This window comes from Arachis hypogaea, chromosome 15, assembly GCF_003086295.3.
Source record: "Arachis hypogaea cultivar Tifrunner chromosome 15, arahy.Tifrunner.gnm2.J5K5, whole genome shotgun sequence".
Classification (NCBI taxonomy): Eukaryota; Viridiplantae; Streptophyta; class Magnoliopsida; order Fabales; family Fabaceae; genus Arachis; species Arachis hypogaea.
Window position 1 is genome coordinate 147,625,561 of NC_092050.1, and position 23,139 is coordinate 147,648,699.

General features: G+C 35.0%; 1 protein-coding gene across 1 annotated transcript; it reads left to right on the top strand.

The window, feature by feature from the left end:
- The first annotated feature begins 20,177 nt into the window (after nucleotides 1-20,177).
- On the top strand, nucleotides 20,178-22,052 carry LOC112749211 (uncharacterized). Its single transcript, XM_025797471.2, has 2 exons — nucleotides 20,178-21,839; nucleotides 21,972-22,052. Exons 1-2 carry the CDS (start codon nucleotides 20,178-20,180, stop codon nucleotides 22,050-22,052), a joined length of 1,743 nt encoding a protein of 580 aa, XP_025653256.2.
- The last annotated feature ends 1,087 nt before the right edge of the window (nucleotides 22,053-23,139 follow it).

Here is a 23,139-nt window from a genome sequence, read left to right on the forward strand (position 1 = left end):
TAATCGACCTATTTTATCTCACCTATAAAGGTATGATATTTTATCTTCAAACGATATATTGAATTCACAGTACTAACTTAAGTATTAGAGTGCCTTTTGCAGGTACACTCCCCCTTTGTTCATACTCCCCCGTTGTTCATACTCTCCGTAACGTGATATCTCTCTGGACGAAAAGCTCGGATCTTCCTAACTTATAGCTCGGCGTTGAAGGCAACAGCTCAGCGTCGACTTCCAAAAACCGAGTTACGTCCAGATTACTCACACAAGAATAATTGGTGCCGTCTGTGGGAACTCGAAATAAACACCCTTCTTTCTATAGGTCCCATTTCCTTCCAGTGGCTTCAAAATTACCTGCACCCTTGTAAACAAAGGTCATATAATAAATCATTAAGGCTCGAAAAAGGCCGAACTATATCTATCATCTCTATTTCCGATCTATTATCTGTTATCTCTATTTTCCGATTTGTATCTGGTATCTCTATTTTTCGATCTATATCTGTTATCTCTATTTGCCGATCTATATATCTGTTATCTCTATTTTCCAATTTATATTTGTTATCTCTATTTTTCAAATTATATCTGTTATCTCTATTTTCCAATTTATATCTGTTATCTCTATTTTTCAATCCATATCTGTTATATCTATTTGTCAATTTATATCTGTTATCTCTATTTGCCAATTTATATCTGTTATCCCTATTTGCCGATTTATAACTGTTATCTCTATTTGCCAATTTATATCTGTTATCTCTATTTGTTGACCTATATCTGTTATCTCTATTTTTCGATTTATATATGATATCTCTATTTGTCGTTCTATATCTGTTATCTCTATTTGCCAATTTATATCTGTTATCTCTATTTGCCAATTTATATCTGTTATCCCTATTTGCCAATCTATATCTGTTATCTCTATTTCCCAATTTATATCTATTATCTATATTTCCCAATCTATATCTGTTATATCTATTTTCCGATCCATATCTATCATCTCTATTTGCCGATCTATATTTGTTATCTCTATTTACCAATTTATATCTGTTATCTCTATTATCCGATCTATATCTGATATCTCTATTTTTCAATCTATATCTGGTATCTCTATTTTTCGATCTATATCTGTTATCTCTATTTGCCGATCTATATCTGTTATCTCTATTTTTCGATTTATATCTGTTATATCTATTTGCCGATCTATATCTGTTATTTCTATTTTCTGATTTATATCTGGTATCTCTATTTTTTTATCTATATCTGTTATCTCTATTTGCCGATCTATATCTGTTATCTCTATTTTTCGACTTATATCTGTTATCTCTATTTTCTAATTTATATCTGTTATTTATATTTGCCAATTTATATTTGCTATCTCTATTTTTCAATCTATATCTGTTATCTCTATTTTTCGATCTATATCTGTCATCTCTTATCTTTCTTTGGATCTATATCTGTTATCTCTATTTTATGATCTATATCTAATATCTCTATTTTCTAATCTATATCTGTCATCTCTATTTTTCGATTTATATCTGTTATCTCTATTTGCCAATTTTATATTTGGTATCTCTATTTGTCGATCTATATCTGTTATCTCTATTTGCCAATTTATATCTGTTATCTCTATTCTCCGATCTATATTTGATATCTCTATTTTCTGATCTATATCTATCATCTCTATTTTCCGATTTATATCAGTTATCTCTTGAAGGTTGTAGAAGGCTTAGAGAAGGGGGTTGAATCTATGACCTTCTTTTAAGTTACTGTAATAACCCTTTTAAAACAAACTTGCAATCTAAATCTGTTTGAACTCAGCAGCAAAAAATTTATGAGACAATTTCATTTTGTCTCATGAATATCAGAAAACAGAACAGAGCAGGGAAGAGAGAAGCTGACACCATAATGTATCCTGGTTCGGTTGCTTTTGTGCAATGCAACCTACGTCCAGTCTCCATCACAACAGTGGTGAAATTTCCACTATAGTTAAAGTATTACATACACCAATTCCACAGGATTGACACAATCCTTTCACACTCAAGTTCTAACCTAACTTGACTTGGTTATGCTAATACCTAACTATTCAGTCTTAGTGCTCACCCAACTAAGAAAGGGATACCTCATAACTACAAGATACAAGACACAGACTTAACCTAAAGAAATCTGATATAACTCTAGGCTTTTTACTCATGTGTATCTCTCTGCCCTTTTTTCTCTCTTAGGCTCTTTCAATGACTCTCTCATTTAGCCTTTTACCTCAAGAAATTACATAAAGATAAACATTAAAAAGTAAATTACAATCTGCAAAACATGAAGGAGATTGATTCTTCAACAGCCTCTTTGCTATGTGATAAACCAGATTTGCTAGCCTCTGATTCAGTTCTTCATTCTGGCGGAATGCTCCTTTGACTAGGAAGCACTGTCCAAGTAGATGAACTTCTTCAGAGTGCTCTTCTCATAACATACACCTTAAGAACACTGGTTATCTCTTATTGGCTTCTGAATGATGAGAAATCTTCTTTTGTATCTCCTTGCATGTTGCTGAGTTGCTCTCCCTAGGTCAACTTTCGAGCTTTGTGCTTCACCAACTCACCATCTTACTTTTTCCCATTAATCCTCAAAATAGGAACTTTGGTTCTGACCTTCTCTTGTTGACCGAAAGCCACAGGATAGCAAAAACAGATATCTTCAATGTAAACCCAGATCTTGGCCATTGAAAAATAACTTGGTCCCCAAGACATACTTATGACCGTAGATGCACAGCAGAGTAGAACAGAGATCATCTTTCCTATGTAACCCAGAATGGATTGGCAGAACGTTGAAGACGAAGAGAAGAAGATATGATGCATGTATAAGGAAATGAAATCACCTTTTAGCTTCTGACTTCTTGATACAGTTTGATGTGGCTGATTAGACTTCAACCTTTTTGCTTAACCTTCTCTTTCTTGCTTCTTTGGTGAACAACTTAGGGACTAAGCTTTCTCTCTCTTTCTTTGAGTTCTGACTGAGACAGGAAAAAGTGAACGTTGCTTTGGAAGCAAAATGGAGGGATTATCTTGCTGTCGGGCTTGGATCGGTTCATTTCATTCATGCAAGCCGTTTGCTTTCTATTCATCACCTTTGGGTTTCTATTGTTTTTGTGGCCCACTAGAATAGATTCAGCTTGCTTTGAGTTGGGCTGTTGTTGATTAGTAGCCTATCAGCCTTATTCTTGTTTTCATCCAATTGGGCTGATTCTTTCTTTCTTTTTGGCCTGCAATACTTAACCAAATTCAATTAAAACTAATTAGGTAATTAGCCCAATAATCTAATGTTTGTCTTCATCAATTATATTAGGTAATTTCTTAACTCAACAATCTCCTCCTTGATGACAAACATAATTAAACAATGATCAAAAGAAAATGAATTTGAGTAAGGTTGAGAAACATCCCTTTGAATGTTGTTGCTTGCTTTTGTATTGCTCCCCCTTTCTTTTTCAAGAGTAGCTCCCCCTAGATTTATGCTCTTCTTTTTGTTCTTGTTTACATTATACTTATAGAGAGCACAATAAAGAGCTACACAAAATTCAACTAAGGGAGTTTAAATAACCAGCAACACAAATTCAGCCCAATGTTCAACATGTCATGTCAGCACTTGAAAAAAGTATTTCAGGAATTGATCATGCTTAAACCAAAATAGAGCATTAAGACTACCATGGATAAAACAACAACACATTATAAAAACAATTTCCAGAAACTCATACTAGAATCTCACAGCAGTAGCAAGATTTTCAAATAAACTTCTTGAGCAAAAAGAATAATAGTAGCAGTAAAATATCACAGCAAAATATGCACAACACAGCTACTAAAGATCCACAACACGCACGCTATTACTCCCCCTTTTGTCATCAAGGGTGGAAAGTAGGCAATATCAAGTAAAATCCACACCTTAAAACCTGCAAGAAAAGTTAATGCACAGTCCAAAACATCAAGTTAATTTAAAGTAAGTGCAACAGTAGTTAGAGTATTACAGTCATCCGAAATAACAGAAAGCAATTCAAAAAATACAAGAAAAACAGTTTTCATGAGACAAAAGTGAGCAGACAGCAGCAGCTTCATGAGACAAATCTAGGCATCTGAACCAGTTCCCTCCGAATCAGCTTCCTCTTCAGCATCAGTGGCATGATCTTCATCTTGTTGAAGATTATCAATGAACTTCATAAATACAGCCACTCTATCCCTTGATTTTTGGAGGAAATTCTCATGCTTGCTTGCTAGCTTCCTTTGTTCCTTACTCATGGCAATCATGTGGTTGGATTGGGAGACAAGTTGGACCACGTCTCGAACAACATTAAACAGAGCAGATTTTTTCCAGCGGAGATGGAAGTGCCCTCAGTGGAAGGAGGAGGGGATTCCTCAAGAATGAACTCATCATCTTCATCATCTAGAACCACTCTCTCAGAACGACTAGGTCCATTTTGCTGTTTCACTACACCACCTCCCTTTAGATATGAATATCTATTTTCATAATCTTCATTGGACAAATCAACACCAAAATGCTCAAAAATATAAGTTAGAAATGTCATAAGGAACGGCTTTGTCTTTCTCACTTCTAACAGAGTCAAACATGTATCTAACCATCAAATAAGCAAAAGAAATTTCTGTTTTAGTGAGCAGGGCATACAAAACAAGAGTGTCAATGTAAGATACCCTTTGATATGAACCACTTTGAGGAAGTATGATGTGATTGACAATTCAGTACAATTGAGCACGTTCATATCCTAGGGCTTTGTGAGTGGGTGTAATTCCATCAATCAAGGAAACATGTTCACAAATATGAGCCAAAGCATCATTAAAAGAAATACCAACTCCTTCATCCCACTTAACAGAGGTATAAGCACAAGCTCCAACATCAGTATATTTCAATGAATCACTGATTGTTTCATTATTTAAAACAATATCTCGGCCCTTGACATAAGAATGCATACTTCCCTCATGATATGTCATGTTAGCATAAAACTCTTTAACCAAAAGAGGGTAAACGGGCTTTTTGATGTTAAAAACGTGATTCCAGTCTAAAAATTCCAAATTTTCAACAAATGAAAAACCTTTCTTTTTCAGGTTTGGCAAATCAGCAAGAAAAGAGGAACACAGGGTACGGTACTTAATAACTCCTTCATAAAAGTCATTGTTCATGGCAGACTTAAATCTATAAGGGTTATAGTTGGAATGAGAAGTCATGAAGTGAGATTTATGAGCAAAAGGATCAATTTATGGTTCTCTAACAGATTTAAGAGGGATTCGAGGTTTACCTCTCTGAGAACGCAAGGGAACAGACCTTGTCTTAGGTTAAGTGGGCTCAGAGGAGGGTTTATTTGCGGCTGGTCATTTCCCTTTTGAAGTACTCAGTTTCGACGCACCAGGTTTGGATGGAGGCTTCTTCGGTGGTGGCGTCTGTTTGGCTTAAGGAGGGAACCTTGATAGGTTCTTAGTGCATGCCATGGGATCAGTCCGAGGAGATGAGGTAAGAGGAGAAGGAGATGGAGTGAAGGTTCGGTCCTGAGAGCGAGTTGAGGGTTTTTGTTTTGCAAGAAGCTTGTATATCTTCTCACGAGGAGGCTTTTGAGGTATGGTTTTCTTCCTCATTTGGTTGGTTTCAGAATTTTGAAGGAAGAGAAACAGTAAAGGTAGTGGGAAAAAACCGAAGGGTTGGAGGAGTTATGGAAGGAGAAGAAGAAGTATTGGTAACCGTACCCAAAAGAAAATTTCTCAAACCATGCAACTGCATCACCTTCTGATTTGACTTGAAATGACTTGACATCATAAAAAGAAAGACTTGATTTTATTTTTAAAATTAAAATGGAAATTAATTTTAAAACTTGAAATCTTTTTGGACTAAAGGACAAAAAAGAAATAAACCAAAGCAAATAGGCCAACAAAAACAAAACAAAAGATATATATTATTCATATTGGACTCAGAGGTGATTGGATTTAAGGAAACATATTGGACCACTCATGATCTAATTTTTGAGGTTGGCCCAGATGATTTTGTTCAAGCAACAAAGCCTTAGAACGCTAATTGGAGGGAGGGTTCTTCACTTGCCCAAAATTATCTCATACCTGTTTATGAGACAAAAACTCCAACAAACACATCAGCAACTTTCAAATAATGAATCATAGTTTAAAATTCCTAGACTAGTCCTAAGCATGCAAAATCTGTCCTCAGCTAGTGGTTTAGTGAAAATATCAGCTAATTGCTCCTCGGATTTAACAAATTGAATGTTAATACCCCCCTTTTGAATATGTTCTCTTATTGAGTGAAATATCACTTCAATATGTTTAGTCCTAGAGTGCAAAACTGGATTTTTAGAAATATTAATGGCACTCATATTATCACACAACAAGGGAATATTTTCAGTATTTAATTTGTAATCAACAAGCTGTGTTTTTAACCATAAAAGCTAAGAACAACAAAAAGAAGCAGCTATATACTCAGCATCTGCAGTGGATAAAGCCACTGTTGGCTGCTTCTTACTTGACCAAACATTCAAGGACTTTTCAAGGAAGCAACATAAGCCTGATGTGCTTCTTCTATCAACTCTATCACTGGCAAAATCTGCATCACAATAACCAACTGTAGAAAAATCATCAATCTAATGATCCTCTTAACTAAAGAAAGATGGGACTATTTTGGTTTAGATTGGAATCTTGAACACATTCCAACACTTTACACAATATCGGGTCTAGAGAAAATTAAGTACATAAGAGAGCCAATCATTCCTCTATACCTAGTCTCATCCACATCTTTCTCAGTTTCTCCCTTGTCTAATTTGGAATTATGGTGCATGGGAGTTCCCATGGATTTGGCATTTTTCATACCAAATTTCTTAACTAGTTCCTTGGTATACTTCTCTTGATGAATGAAAATACCATTTTCAGTTTGTATAATTTGTAGCCCAAGGAAAAAATTAAGTTCACCCATCATACTCATGTCAAATTCACTTGTCATGAGTTTTCCAAATTCAGTATAAAGGGATTCATTGGCTGATCCAAAAATAATGTCATCAACATATATTTGGACTAGAATGAAAGAATCATTAGAAGTTTTGATAAAGAGAGTAGTGTCTGTGGTGCCTCTTTGAAAACTATTTTTCAAAAGAAAAGTGCTAAGTCTCTCATACCAAGTTCTAGGAGCTTGTCTCAAACCATAGAGAGCTTTTGATAATTTGAAAACATGGTTGAAAAATTCTTTATTTTCAAAACCAGGTGGCTGCTCCATATTCCCTATCTATCACACCATTTAAGAATGCACATTTCACATCCATTTGATATAATTTAAAACCACAAAACATAGCATAAGCTAAGAGAAGTCTTATGACTTTCATTCGGGCAACAGAGGTAAAGGATTCATCAAAGTTTATTCCTTCTTCTTGGTCATATCCTTGTGTCACTAGCCTTGCCTTGTTTCTTGCAATGCTACCATCCTCTCCTAGCTTGTTCCGAAAAATCCACTTGGTGCCGGTCACTTTATTTCCATTCGGCCTTGGAACCAATGTCCACACTTGGTTCTTCTCAAACTCATGAAGCTCATCTTCCATTGCCTTTACCCAAGAAGGGTCATCAAGGGTTTCCTTGACATTTTGAGGCTCCATTTGAGAGAGAAGGGCAATGTTGGTTCCTTCATTTGCCTTTCTAGTTGAAGATCGAGTTTTAACCCTACGAGAGACGTTCCTAATGACAAATTCCTCAGGATTATTCTCAAGAATCTCCATTCACGAGGTCTGATTGACTTGGAGGCAGATTCAGTTACCAAGGAATTCTGGGAACTGCTAGTTTCAGGATCTCCTTCAGATTCATGAGACAAAATGGAATTGTCTCTTAAATTTTCAGCAACTGCAGTTTCTGGTTCACCTTGTCTAGAATTTCCATTTTCATGATTTTGTGTAGTTTTATTATCCTTTTGAGCTTGATTTCCTGCGTCACAGTCTTCCAAAATACTTTGAACCAAGTTAGTATCACAAAATGTAACATGTATGGACTCCTCAATTATCCTAGCATCTTGATGATAAACCCTATATGCTTTACTAGTTGTGAAATATCCTACAAACAAACACTCATATGCCTTTGGATCAAATTTCTCCAAATTATCTTTGTTATTAAGAACAAAGCATTTGCATCCAAAGATGTGCAAGTAGTCCAAGTTTGGTGGGTAACCTTTCCAAAGTTCATAAGGAGTTTTCTTCAAAAATTTTCTTATGATGGTTCTATTCAAAAATTTTCTCACAAAGCATAGCTCTTGTCATTTCTTGAATGCTTATATTTCTTCTTTCCACAACATCATTTTGTTGTGGTGTTGTTGGATAAGAGAAGTTGTGAGATATTCCAAATTCCTCACAAAAGGATTCAAATAAATAGTTTTCAAATTCAGTTCCATGATCACTTCTTATAGAGAAGATCTTTAAATCCTTTTCATTTTGAATTTCCTTGCAAAAAGGTTCAAAGGCCGAAAAGGCTTCATTTTTGTGAGCAAGAAATAAAACCCAACCAAACCTAGTATAGTCATCCACAATCACTAAACCATAATGTTTACCACCTAGGCTTTGAGTCCTTGTTGGACCAAATAAATCAATATGTAGCAATTCAAGTGGCCTTTTAGTAGAGATGTCTTCCTTTGACTTAAATGAACTTTTTATTTATTTTTCCATTTGGCAAACATCACAAATGATGTCTTTGTCAAACCTTATCAACGGAAGACCTCTTACTAAACCTTTCTTTACAAGTTTGTTTATTTGAAACATACTTGCATGTTCCATTCTCTTGTGCCATAGCCACTTTTCAGATTCTTTAGAATGAAAACAAGCTACATTTTGATCCTTTAGTTCATCAAGGGTAAGTCCATACACATTATTGCAATGCTTAGCAACAAAAAGTACTTCATTTGTATTTTCATTTACCACACAGCATTCAAGTCTTTTGAAAGTCACTAAATATCCTATATTACAAAGTTGACTTATACTCAAAAGGTTGTGCCTCAAGCCATTTACCAAAAAGACATCATCAATAAAAGTGGAGTGATTATTACCTACTTTTCCAACAGCCACTATTTTACCTTTACCATCATCTCCAGAGGTCACAAAACCTCCATGATACTTGTTTAGTTTGATGAAAAAAGTTGACCTTCCAATCATGTGCCTTGAGCATCCGCTATCCAAGTACCACATATCCCTTTTGTTCTTGGATGTTAGGCAAATCTGCAATAAAAACTTCAAGTAACCTTAGGTATCCAAATTAATTTGGATCCTTTGAAGTTAATCCATCTTGGTTGCCCAAGTGCATTGAAATCACACACAATATTGTAAATTTGGTTTCCTACAATTCTTTTTTCAATGAAGCATTGTAGATATGAGTGGCCAAATTTTTTGCAATTAAAACAGTGATTATCCGATGCATATTGCTGAAATTGAGGTGATTTATTTTGCTGGAAATGATTAAAGGACTGGAATTTTCTGGTTTTTGGAGGATGTGATTTTCTTTTGACAAACTGATTTTTATTGTAATTGTTCCTCTTAGTAAAAGCATTCCATCCAAATTTTTTGAAAGCTTTTGGGCCTTTTGAATGTGAGGTTTTGTTGTAAAATGGTGGATTTTTGAAAGCAACCTCATTATTCGAAGTGTATCCCAAACCTGATCTGTTTGATGTAGGATCGATTTTTTATGATGGCTCATTTTCACTAGTATATAATTCATCAAATTCCTCCTCATGTGTGGGAATATATCCAAGACCAGTTTTGTTGGAATTGAATTTGATTTTTGATGAAGAAGCCACAAATTTCATAGAGGAATCATAAAAAACTCCACTTTCCTGGGTTACATAACCCAAACCAGATTTTTCAAACAATGGTCTTTGACTTGCAAGTAATTTGTCCAAGCTACTAAAACTTTGAGCGAATTTTGCTAAGTCACCATTCAGCCTTTTAATCATTTCATTTTCAGCGATTAGCTCTTGAAAAGGATCCACAATGTGCTTTCTTTTAAGTTTTTCAAGTTTAGATTTTAGAAATCTATTTTCTTCAATAATATCCAAAGCACATTCAGTTTCTTTCACTTTTTCTCTTAAAAAATCATTTTCAGCTTTTAACATATCTTTTTCAGATCTGCATTTATTGTACTTATCCAATAGTTTTGAGGTGTTTAGTGTAAGATCATCAATTATAGCATGTAAATCATCTATAGACAAGTCATAGTAATTTACCTCATCAAGATGATTATTACCAGCCATAAAGCAAATTTTATTTTCACCTTCAGAATCTTCTTCCTAATTGGAGTCATTCTCAAGATCCTCCCAAGCTGCCATGAGCACTCTCTTCTTTTCTTTCTTTCCTTTGTCCTCCTTCTTGAGTTTCGGACAGTTTAGCTTGAAATGTCCAGCCTCCTTGCAATGATGACAAGTCACCTTGCTCAAGTCCATCTTGTGTTCCTTTGAGCTTGAACCCTTGTACCTGTTCTTGTTCTTCATCATCCTTCTAAATCTCCTAACAAAAAACATAAGCTCATCATCTGAAATACCATCACTAGACTCACTCTCTTTTGATTCTATTTTTGACTAGAGGGCTATTCCCTTTTTCTTTGAGTCCGTATTTGTGTGTGTGATTTCGTAGGTAAGGAGTTTTCTTCTCAGCTCATCATAGGTTATAGGGCTAAGGTTATTGCTCTCGGCTAGGACAGTGGCAGTGGTTTCCCATTCTTTTGTGATGCTTCTAAGGAGTTTTCTCACTAGGGTTTGTTCTGAGTAGTTTGTACCCATATCATCAAGGTTGTTGATTATGATTGAGAATCTCTCAAACACTTCATCAATGCTTTCTCCATCCTTCATATTAAACATCTCATACTCTTTTCGCAGCATATCAATCCTCATTTCTTTGACTTGTTTAGTGCCTTCGTGTGTAACCTGGAGTTTTTCCCATATTTCTTTGATTGTCTTGCATCTAGACACCTTTCGGTACTCTTCAAAGATGATAGCACAGTGAAGAAGGTTGATGGCTTTAGCATTCAGCTCCATCTTCTTCTTGTCGTCTTCATTCCATTCAGCTTTTTCTTTTGGAGTCACCACTCCATCAGCACTTATTTTTGTTGGAATCTTGGGACCGCTCACAACAATCTTCCATATGTTGTAGTCAATGGATTGGATGAAGATCCTCATCCTCTCTTTTCAGTAGGCATAGTTCTTCCATTGAAGAAGGGAGGCTTATTGTTTGACTGGCCTTTAGTTAGAGTGTAGGCAACTGTGGTTGTGCCCAAGTTGTTCGCCATTGGACCTTTGCTCCAAGCGGTAAAGCTTGATTCTTGAGACCAAGGCTCCTGATACCAATTGAAGGTTGTAGAAGGTTTAGAGAAGGGGGGTTGAATCTATGACCTTCTTTTAAGTTACTGTAATAACCCTTTTAAAACAAACTTGAAATCTGAATTTGTTTGAACTCAGCAGCGAAAAATTTATGAGATAATTTCATTTTGTCTCATGAATGTCAAAAAACAGAACAGAGGAGGGAAGAGAAAAGCTGACACCATCATGTATCCTAGTTTGGGTTGCCTTTGTGCAATGCAACCTACGTCCAGTCTCTACCACAATAGTGGTGGAATTTTCACTATAGTTAAAGTATTACATACACCAATTTCACAGGATTGGCACAATCCTTTCACACTCAAATTCTAACCTAACTTGACTTGGTTATGCTAATACATAACTATTTACTCTTAATGCTCACCCAACTAAGAAAGGGATATCTCACAGGTACAAGATATAAGACATAGACTTAACCTAAAGAAATCTGATATAACTCTAGGTTTTCACTCATGTGTATCTCTCTACCCTTTTTTCTCTCTTAGGCTCTTTCAATGACTCTCTCATTCAGCCTTTTACCTCAAAAAATTACAGAAAGATAAACATTAAAAAGTAAATTACAATCTGCAAAACATGAAGGAGATTGACTCTTCAACAACCTCTTTGCTATGTGATAAACCAGATTTGCTAGCCTCTGATTCAGTTCTTCACTCTGGCGGAATGCTCCTTTGGCTAGGAAGCACTATCCAAATAGATGAACTTCTTCAGAGTGCTCTTCTCAGAATATACACCTCAAGAACACTGGTTATCTCTCCTTTACTTCTGAATGATGAGAAATCTTCTTTTGTATCTCCTTGCATGTTGCTGAGTTGCTCTCCCTAGGTCAACTCTCGAGCTTTGTGCTTCACCAACTCACCATCTCACTTTTTCCCATTAATCCTCAAAATAGAAACTTTGGTTCTGACCTTCTCTTATTGACCGAAAGCCACAGGATAGCAGAAATAGATATCTTCAATGGTAAACCCAGATCTTGGCCATTGAAAAATAACTTGGTCTCCAAGACACACTTATGACCGTAGATGCACAGCAGAGTAGAACAGAGATCATCTTTCCCATGAAACCCAGAATGGATTGGCAGAATGTTGAAGATGAAGAGAAGAAGATATGATGCATGTATAAGGAAATGAAATCACCTTTTAGCTTCTGACTTCTTGATACAGTTTGATGTGGGAGATTAGACTTCAACCTTTTTGCTTAACCTTCTCTTTATTGCTTCTTTGGTGAACAACTTAGGGACTAAGCTTTCTCTCTCTTAACATCTCTATTTGCCGATCTATATCTGTTATCTCTATTTTCCGATTTATATCTGGTATCTCTATTTTTCGATCTATATCTGTTATCTCTATTTGCCGATCTATATCTATTATTTCTATTTTCTGATTTATATCTGTTATCTCTATTTTTCAAATTATTTCTATTATCCCTATTTACCAATTTATATCTATTTTCTCTATTTTCCAATCTATATCTGTTATATCTATTTTTCGATGCATAACTATCATCTCTATTTGTCGATCTATACCTGTTATCTCTATTTGCCAATTTATATATGTTATCTCTATTTGCCAATTTATATATGTTATCCCTATTTTTCGATCTATATCTGTTATCTCTATTTGTCAATTTATATCTGTTATCTCTATTCTCCGATCTATATCTGATATCTCTATTTTCCGATTTATACTTGGTATCTCTACTTTTCGATCTATATCTATTATCTCTATTTGCCAATTTATATCTGTTGTCTCTATTTGCCAATTTATATCTGTTATCCCTATTTGTCGATCTATATCTGTTATCTCTATTTGCCAATTTATATAGGTTATCTCTATTCTCCAATCTATATCTGATATCTCTATTTTCTGATCTATATCTGTCATCTCTATTTTCTGATTTATATCAGTTATCTCTATTTGCCGATCTATATCTGTTATCTCTATTTTTCGATTTATATCTGTTATCTCTATCTGTTATCCCTAATTGCCGATCTATATCTATTATTTCTATTTTTCGATTTATATTTGTTATCTCTATTTTTCAAATTATTTCTGTTATCCCTATTTACCAATTTATATCTGTTTTCTCTATTTTCCAATCTATATCTGTTATATCTATTTTCCGATCCATATCTATCATCTCTATTTGTCGATCTATACCTGTTATCTCTATTTGCCAATTTATATCTGTTATCCCTATTTTTCGATCTATATCTGTTATCTCTATTTGCCAATTTATATCTGCTATCTCTATTCTCCGATCTATATCTAATATCTCTATTTTCCAATTTATATCTGGTATCTCTATTTTTTGATCTATCTATTATCTCTATTTGCCAATTTATATCTGTTGTCTCTATTTGCCAATTTATATCTGTTATCCCTATTTTTCGATCTATATCTGTTATCTCTATTTATCAATTTATATCTGTTATCTCTATTCTCCAATCTATATCTGATATCTCTATTTTCTGATCTATATCTGTCATCTCTATGTTCTGATTTATATCAGTTATCTCTATTTGCCGATCTATATCTGTTATCTCTATTTTTCGATTTATATCTGTTATCTCTATTTTTCGATCTATATCTGTTATCTCTATTTGCCAATCTATATCTGTTTTTCTATTTTCAAATCTATATCTATTATCTCTGTTTTCAGATTTATATCAATCATTATCCGAGCTATATCAATCATTATCGGTTCTATATCAATCATTATCAGTCATTATCAAATCTATATCAACTATCATCAGATATATATCAACTATCTTCCAAACTATGACTATCAACGGTCAACAAATTCAATCACATATCATACAAGCACAAACACTTATCCATTCGCGATAACTCTTCAATTCAAAGTCGCATCATTTACACATGCGCAATCAAACTCAATCTTCAATCAAATCACCAAACAACGGTGAACTAACGCAATATTCTCGCCCGACCAATTCACTTTTATCAAAATTGTCTCACCAACTATTCAAATTAACAATTCAATTCCATGAAAAACCCTAACCGTTGCATCTATTAAATCAACGGCTCAAAATTACATTGAAAAAAAACCAAAGGCACAATCAATGACAAATACTACTACACTTTTCAATACACGTTAATTTTAAATAACGTCTGAAATTCAAAGGATTTTATTCCTTGTTTTAATAAGCATCTTGAACTAGGGGCAGGGACGGATACATGGGGGGCAAGTGGAGGCCTGGGCCCCCCAGCTTTTTACAAAAAAAAAAAGTTAGTAGTAAAATTTAAGAAGCCCAATCCATAAAATATAATAATTTTTAAAATTTTTTTAAAAACCTAAATTGACTAAACAGAAACAGTGAAACACTATTCTTCTTTTATTCCTTTTGGTTTTGACGCTTAGCATTCCTTTTGAATTGAAGCCATAGTGACGACTGACGCGCGATGCCCTCTAGTCCTCTACTCCACTCAGTTAGTGACTACTATCTCACAAGGTACATTTTATTATATATTTTAAATTTTAAATTTGTTATTATATATCTTAAATAGTTACTATGAGATTTATTGTTCTTGTTGATATATCTGAATATCTCTATGACTAGGGGTGTAATCAATTCGGTTTAGTTTGGTTTTGGACCGAAAACCAACCGAATCGACCTGATCGGTTGAACGTTAATATCAACCATTCGGTTGGCTGCTTTCTGGACAACTGAACTGAACCGAACCGAACCAACAACGATTTGGTTCGGTCGGTTTTTTCGGTTTTTTTATACCTAATAAACAGAATTTAAAATATCATAAAATAAAGTTTAAAACCTTCAATAAACCAGAATAACAAGAGTATATCACATCCAAATCCAGTACAAATTCAACTTAATTAAATATAAAACAAAGGCAATTAAAAATGTCTAGCAAAACAACAAAAATAAATACACTTTAAACCACAACAGTCACTTTAAAACAAATAAAAACCAAACAGCCAATCAACCACCATGCTTAATCTGAATCCACACCAGACTCATCCTCATCTTCTCCAGTTGGTGCAATTTCTACAAAAATAAAACAAGAAAATCAATATAGATTATAAATATAATATAGATTATAGATTATAAACATAAACCATGAAAGGAACTACAAATTTTTTTTTTGCATACCTAATTCAAGTTTCTCAAACTCTTCAATAAGCTCCTCAAAATCAGTTGTCATTGGAGAAGCACGAAGCCAATTTTGTGTGCATATCAATGCCTCAACTGTCTTTGGAGTTAAAGAACTCCTATAGTTATTAAGCACTCTTCCACCAGTGCTAAAAGCTGATTCTGAAGCAACAGTTGAGACCGGCATTGCTAAGACATCTCTAGCTATTTGGGATAAGATATGATACTTGCTAGAATTTACCTTCCACCAATTCAATATGTCAAAGGTATTTTGATCACCAGGCTTCTCTAAACCATCCATCAAATACAAATCCACCTCATTCTTGTTGATGATCTCATGAAAATGCACCTCCTTAAAAAAATCACCAGCCATGTCGCCATCAGGTACTCCCACATCTGATGCACCATCTATTGTTGTTGAAGTAAAAGATCTTCCCCCATTATTTGCATTCATATAGCATTCAAACATCTTGGAGAAGGTTTCTTTCACTTTTGCACCCAAAAAATCAGCATCATCCTTATCATATAGCTTTTCAAAGCTAAAGTTGACAAACTTCAAATTGTATCTAGGATCAAGAATCACAGCAACAAAAATCATCATGTTGATATTTTTAATGTTACCCCAGTACTTGTCATACTTAAGCTTCATCCTCTCAGCCATACTCCCAAGTAATGGATCTCGACTACCACAAGAAGCTTTGAACACACGCAAAATCTTACAAAACTCATGAAAATATTGAGAAGAAGTCACAAGCAAACTACCAGACACACTCTTTGTAACATCATGAAAAATTTTCAAGAATTCCATAAAGTGTTTTGCATTGTCCCAATCAATATTCTTCGGAATACCACCTTGCATTAGAGCATATTATGTATCTCTCTTCCTTAGCCTCTTGAACGCCTTTTGAAACTTCAAACCACTTTCAAGCATGGTGTATGTCGAGTTCCATCTAGTGGGAACATCGAGTTGGACAGTACACTTGTCTTGTATCCTAGCTTCCTTAATGAAATTTTTGAACCTATTCATACGACTAGGGAAAGCACGCACATATCTAATAGTATTTCTTATCTTGCTAATAGATTCATGCATCTCTTTCAATCCATCATTAACAACAAGATTAAGAATATGTGCACAACACCTAACATGCAAATGCTCTCCTTTCAAAGGATGTAAATTCCAATCCTCCATTCTAGTTCTTAGGTAAGATATTGCAGTATCATTAGAACTAGCGTTATCAACAGTAATTGTGAACACTCTAGATATCCCCCACCCCAAAAGACATCTCTCAATCTTTCTACTAATTGTTTCTCCCTTGTGGTTTTTAATAAGACAAAAATTAATAATCCTCTTTTGCAATTTCCAATCATGATCAATGTAATGAACAGTGAGACACATATAATTCAGATTTTGCACAGAAGTCCAACAATCAGTAGTTAAACAAACAGATTGATTCGGTTGCTTGAACACAGTTTTCAACTTATTCTTCTCCCTAATATAGAGATTCCAACAGTCCTTAACAACAGTAATCCTTCCCGGAAGTGGAAATCTAGGTTGCACAATACTCATATAGAATCTAAATCCCTCCCCCTCAACAAACTTGAATGGTAGCTCATCAACAATTATCATCCTAGCAAGGGCTTTTCTACACATTTCAGCATCAAAAGTAACTGCAGTAAATACCCCTTCACCCTCTTTTTTTTGTTGGAAGGTAAGGATTGTTTAACTAGGGTCACCCGACTCCCTAGGAAATTTTTTACATTGGTTCAACAAATGATAACGCATATTAGTTGTACTATTTCTATGAGAGTCACATGCATATGATGCACCACACCAATTACATTTAGCCCTAGGATGTGATGGCTTGGACTTAGGATCCCTTGTAAAGTGTTCCCAAGTCCAAGATCTAGGTCTAGAAGGTTTTCTGTTACCTTCATTAGCTTCATCCTTGCTATCCTCTTCATCAGTTTCCACAGTGCTTGGAGATGGATTTGTTGGAGTTGCTCCCGGAGTTGCACCCACATTAGTTGAATGAACCTTCCTCTTCTTTGATCTAGGATGGGGCGGGGGTTTGGTAAGCACGCCGCTGTCCGTTGAAGAACGTACTGCGGACTCAACAATTTCACCCCCAATGAGAGGCGTCCGCTCACTGGGCACCTCATTGCTTGTTGGCTGCATATATATATAAACAGAACAATAAAAAATTAAGGTTTTTAATTCATGAACAGCACCAAAAGTATTGTTTCCAGCAACAAAACAAGCATCATTAACAGCTCTAACAGTCCACCAAAACAAGCATCATTTAATACTCACCAACTGCCATATAATCAACAGAATTTAAATTCATTAACAGCTCTAACAGTCCACCAAAACAAGCATCATTAACAGCTCTAACAGTCCACCAAAACAAGCATCATTTAATACTCACCAACTGCCATATAATCAACAGAATTTAAATTCATTAACAGCTCTAACAGTCCACCAAAACAAGCATCATTAACAGCTCAAACAGTCCACCAAAACAAGCATCATTAACAGCTCAAACAGCCAATTCTATTTTATATATACCTTGTTATGTGTATGACATTATTATTACAGAAAATTACTCTACACAAATTACTCTAATGATTCAGCCATTGCACAAAATCTTCACATTAAAGGATCTTGGTTCCTTATCATATTTTCTTGGAATTGAAGTTCATAGAACAGATTCTATGCAGTTTGTCCCAAACAAAATATATAATAGACCTTCTATCAAAATTGGGAATGAGTGAAGCTAAAACAATGTCTATCTCAATGATTTCATCCCTAAAATTACTATCAACTGCCACTTTTAGCCAGTTCATGCATAGTCCACTAAAGCTGAATTCTAAATCTTGACAGCTGGTGAAGCAGAGATCACATGGGTTTAGAATCTACTTCAAAAATTAAACATCAAACATCATATTACCTCACAAGCAATGTATTCAATGAATGTCTCTATTTTTCATCCAGAAAAAAAATTAAAATAAAAAATAAAGCGATGCATTATCTTGTGAGTTCTTGATGCAACCAATACAAACAGAATTTCTAGCTACAGAATTTCTAAAAAACATAACCACAAAGGCACAAACAGAATTTCTCAAAATCATAACCACAAACAGAATTTGTAAAAACAATTGTTCAGGTTAAATCAAGCACAATATCACTAAACAGAATCTCTAAAAATAATTGTTCAGAATTTCTAACCTCCGAAGAAGACATTGTGGAGTTGCTTTCTGCAGAAGATGGCTTGGTGACAGGAGTGCTGCTCGGCGCTCGAGTTGGACTGCGACGGCCATTGGAGTCTTGCTTGGCGACTGGACTGCTGCTCGGTGACAGGACTGCTTCTCGGTGAATGGATTGCTCCTCGGGGACGGCGACCCAGCGACGGCGACCCTGCGACGGCGATGACTGAAGACAAGAAGAGAGGAAGAGAAGCTAGGGTTCTCCTTCAGGGTCTCCTTCTCTCGAGCATGGTGGAATCGAAGGTGGAAGTGTGGAACCGTGGAAGAGAAGAACAGAGGAAGAAAGCTAGGGCTCCGGATTCGCCGTTCGCGTAAAAGAGAGGAAGAAGGCTAGGGCTGTGTGAAGTTGCCCTTTTATACCTAGGTTAAAGGGTAACTTAGTAAAAACACACCATTGAACCCTCATTTTTCGGTTTGGTCCGGTTCGGTTCAGTTTCTACCGAGTCAACCGAAAACCGAACCGAACCGATCGGTTTACTTCAAAAAAAACCAAAAAAAAACTAATTTTTTCGGTTTTCTAATCGGTTGTTGTAAAATTCGGTTCGGTTCTGCGGTAATTTTTGGTCCAGTTTGGTAATTTACACCCCTATCTATGACTCTATGTACTGTACTACGGTGTGATTGTGTATATTATTAATTTGTCTAGTAGTTTTTTTATTTTTTATTTTTAGTAAAATTGATAGTGATTTAGTAAAAAAAATATTATTAATTTTTTATTGATGTTTAATTAATAAAAAATATTTAGACTTTATTTATTCATGTGAGTATATAATTATTTGAATTTTTTTCAGGTAAAAAGAAACTAGAACATTTTATGATGAAAAAGTAAAGTAAAATTGATGCAATTTTTAAGAGAAAAGCTGCTGATAATGTTGGAGTTCAAACAAGTCAACCCTCTAATCTTATTTCACAAGAAGTTCAAGTAAGTGAACTCTCTAATCTTACTCAAAATGCACATCAACATGAATCCAAAGTTCCAAGATTAGAAAGAGATGTTGATATCTCTTTACTAGAAAGGGATCCAGGAAAGCGACGTCCAATTTGGCAGTATAATGTCAATGAACGTGATAAGATTCGTAGAGCATACATAATAGCTGGGCCATACCAACCAACAAATATTAGTTATCCAGCTTCTGGTAATAACAATCACCGTCGATATTTTCAATCTTCTTGGTTTAAGAAATTTTCAAGTTGGTTAGAATATTCACCAGAAAAAGATGCTGCTTATTGTTTGCCTTGCTACTTGTTTAGTAAACATTATGGTGCTCGCAATGATGGAAAAAATGCATTTTCAGAGTTAGGATTTAGTAATTGGAAGAAAGTAAACAATGGAGTGAATTGTGCATTTGTATGTCACGAGGGTTCTATTCCTAATTCTCCCCATAATTTATGTGTGAAATCTTGTGATGATTTAATGGCTCATTCTAAGCATATAAACAAAGTTCTTGATAGACATAGTGATGAAACTATTGCAAATAATCGCTTAAGGTTGAAGACATCTATTGATGCTATTCGATGGCTTGCATTTCAAGCATGTGCATTTAGAGGCGACGATGAAAGTCCTGGATCTTTGAATAGGGGAAATTTTATTGAGTTAATTAAGCTTTTAGCTTCATGCAATCAGAATGTTAATAATGTTGTCCTTGAAAATGCTCCTGGAAATGCTCAATATATATCTCCTGGTGTTCAAAAAGATATATTGCATATCTTTGCTAGAAAAGTGCGTGCAGCAATTCGAGAAGAAATTGGTGATTCTAAATTTTGTATAATTATTGATGAAGCAAGAGATGAGTCAAAGCGAGAACAAATGTCTGTGGTTTTGAGATTTATAGACAAGCACGGTTGTGTTCAAGAAAGATTTTTTGATCTTATACATGTTTCTGATACGTGTTCTTTGACATTGAAAACAGAAATTTCATCAGTTCTTTCTCGTCATAATCTTGATGTTCAAAATCTTAGGGGACAAGGGTATGATGGAGCTAGTAATATGCGTGGTGAATGGAATGGATTGCAAGCTCTATTTTTGAAAGATTGCCCTTTTGCTTATTACATTCATTGTCTTGCTCATCGATTACAATTAGCACTTGTTTCTGCAGCCAAAGAAGTTTGTTATGTTCATCAATTCTTTTCAAAACTTACCCTAATTGTGAATGTTGTGACTGTTTCTCCTAAACGTCATGATCAGTTAAGGGTTGCTCAAGCAAATAATGTTGCAAACTTAATTGCCAATGATCAAATTGTGACAGGTAGTGGACTTAATCAAATTGGTACTTTGCAAAGAGCTGGAGATACTACATGGGGGTCTCATTTGAATTCTGTACGTAGCTTGCTATGCATGTTTGATGCTACTTGTGAAGTTCTTGAAAAAAGCAGTGAAGAAGGTAATTTCTCCACTCGTGGTGATGCTAGTGCTGCTTATGATGCTATCACATCCTTTGAATTTGTCTTTGTTTTGCATTTGATGAGAAATATTTTGGAAGTTAGTCATGATCTTTGTCAAGCTTTGCAACGAAAAAATCAAGACATATTGAATGCTTTAACTCTGGTTTCTACTACCAAGACTTTAATCCAACGAATGAGAGAATCAAGTTGGGAAGCTTTCATAAAAGAAGTTATATTATTTTGTGAGAAACATGAAGTTGAAGTTTCTGATATGAATGCAATGCATATTCCTAGAAGAGGCCGAACTCGCAAAATTGTTGACCGAATTTCAGTGGAGCATCATTACCGTGTTAATTTATTTCTGGCTGTAATTGATACACAGTTGCAAGAGATTAATGGAAGATTCAATGATAATATGGTGGAATTGCTTACTTTAAGTTCAACTTTAGATCCCAGAGAAAATTATAAGCTCTTCAGTGTCAACAAAGTATGTGAATTAGTAGAACGGTTTTATCCAGGCGACTTCAGTGACCAAGAGAAATTTCACATTAGAATGCAAGCTCAACATTATGAACTTGATGTTCCTAATAATATTGAGTTAACTAACTTGTGCACAATTTCGGAGTTATGTCAAGGATTAACGAAGACAGGAAAGTCTTTAACATATCCTTTGATTGATCGTTTGATTCGCTTGGTATTAACTCTTCCTGTTTCAACTGCTACAATTGAGAGATCTTTTTCAGCTATGAATATTGTGAAGAATAGACTCAGAAACAAAATGGAAGATGAATTTCTTGCTAATTGTCTTTTGATTTATATTGAGAAGAAGATTGCTGAAAGATTTGACACCGATTCTATTATCGATGAATTTTATGATATGAAGAATCGACGTGTACCACTTTGTTAGTAAAAAGTATACATATTTTTTTGTACTTTAAATATATTCTCTATCGGTATATTTTTGTAATGCATCTTACATTATAATTTATTTATATATATTTTTAATATTATATATGTTATTGGCCCCATGATAACATTTCTGGATCCGTCCCTGACTGGGGGGCTCCAAAGCTAACTCAATGGCCAAGTTATGGCTCATCAAAAGCTCAACCTGCTTCATTAAAATACATTTCCAAGACAAACTTGGGGTATGATACGGTCGTTATAAATCCGATGTCATAATTCGACATTGTACACAATAACTCGGTGTTATACGTTACAATCAGACTCAACGGACTACATCCTGGAATAAAAACGTCCGACCAGACATTATCACTTATTAAAATCTATTAACCGCTCATCAATTCAGATGATCAATAGAAACGTAACCGACCTATTTTATCTCACCTATAAAGGTATGATATTTTATCTTCAAACGATACACTGAATTCATAGTACTAACTTAAGCATCGGAGTACCTTTTGCAAGTGCACTCCCTTTTGTTCATACTCTCTGTAACGTGATATCTCTCTGGACGAAGAACTCAAATCTTCCTAACTTATAGCTCGGAGTTGAAGGCAACAACTCGGCATCGACTTCCAAAAATCGAGTTACGTCCAAGTTACTCACACAAGAACAATTCTTAAACTAAAATAAAATATACGATAAAAATTACATAAGATTAAACTCCTTAGAAAATCTAAATTCACTGAGGATCAAAACCGGAAATAAGAACATACAAGAAGCAATTAAATGTGTAACTGTGTCCCCGCAAACAAACCAACTGTCCGGCACATGGATCTTATTATATATGTACGTACCAAGAAAATAAATGGACCTTTTGGTAATCATGTCATCATATATAACTCATAAGTTCATAACATGGAAGGCAAAGCACAACCTCTCAACTTTTGGCTCGAGTTATTGGCTCATCCAACCCGCCGCATTCATGAGTCAGCTTGTTCAACTGTCCCTCGGAGACACGGCTGAGAAGTACCATCAACTACCATGCATGCATGGTTGTACGTCCCCTTTCCTTTTTTTTGTTCTCAGTC

Coding starts and splice junctions, on each gene's coding strand:
- LOC112749211 (XM_025797471.2), top strand. CDS start 20,178: ATGGCTCATTCTAAGCATATAAACAAAGTTCTTGATAGACATAGTGAT. Junction 21,840..21,971: donor TTGATCGTTTGATTCGCTTG/GTATTAACTCTT, acceptor TATATTGAGAAG/AAGATTGCTGAAAGATTTGA.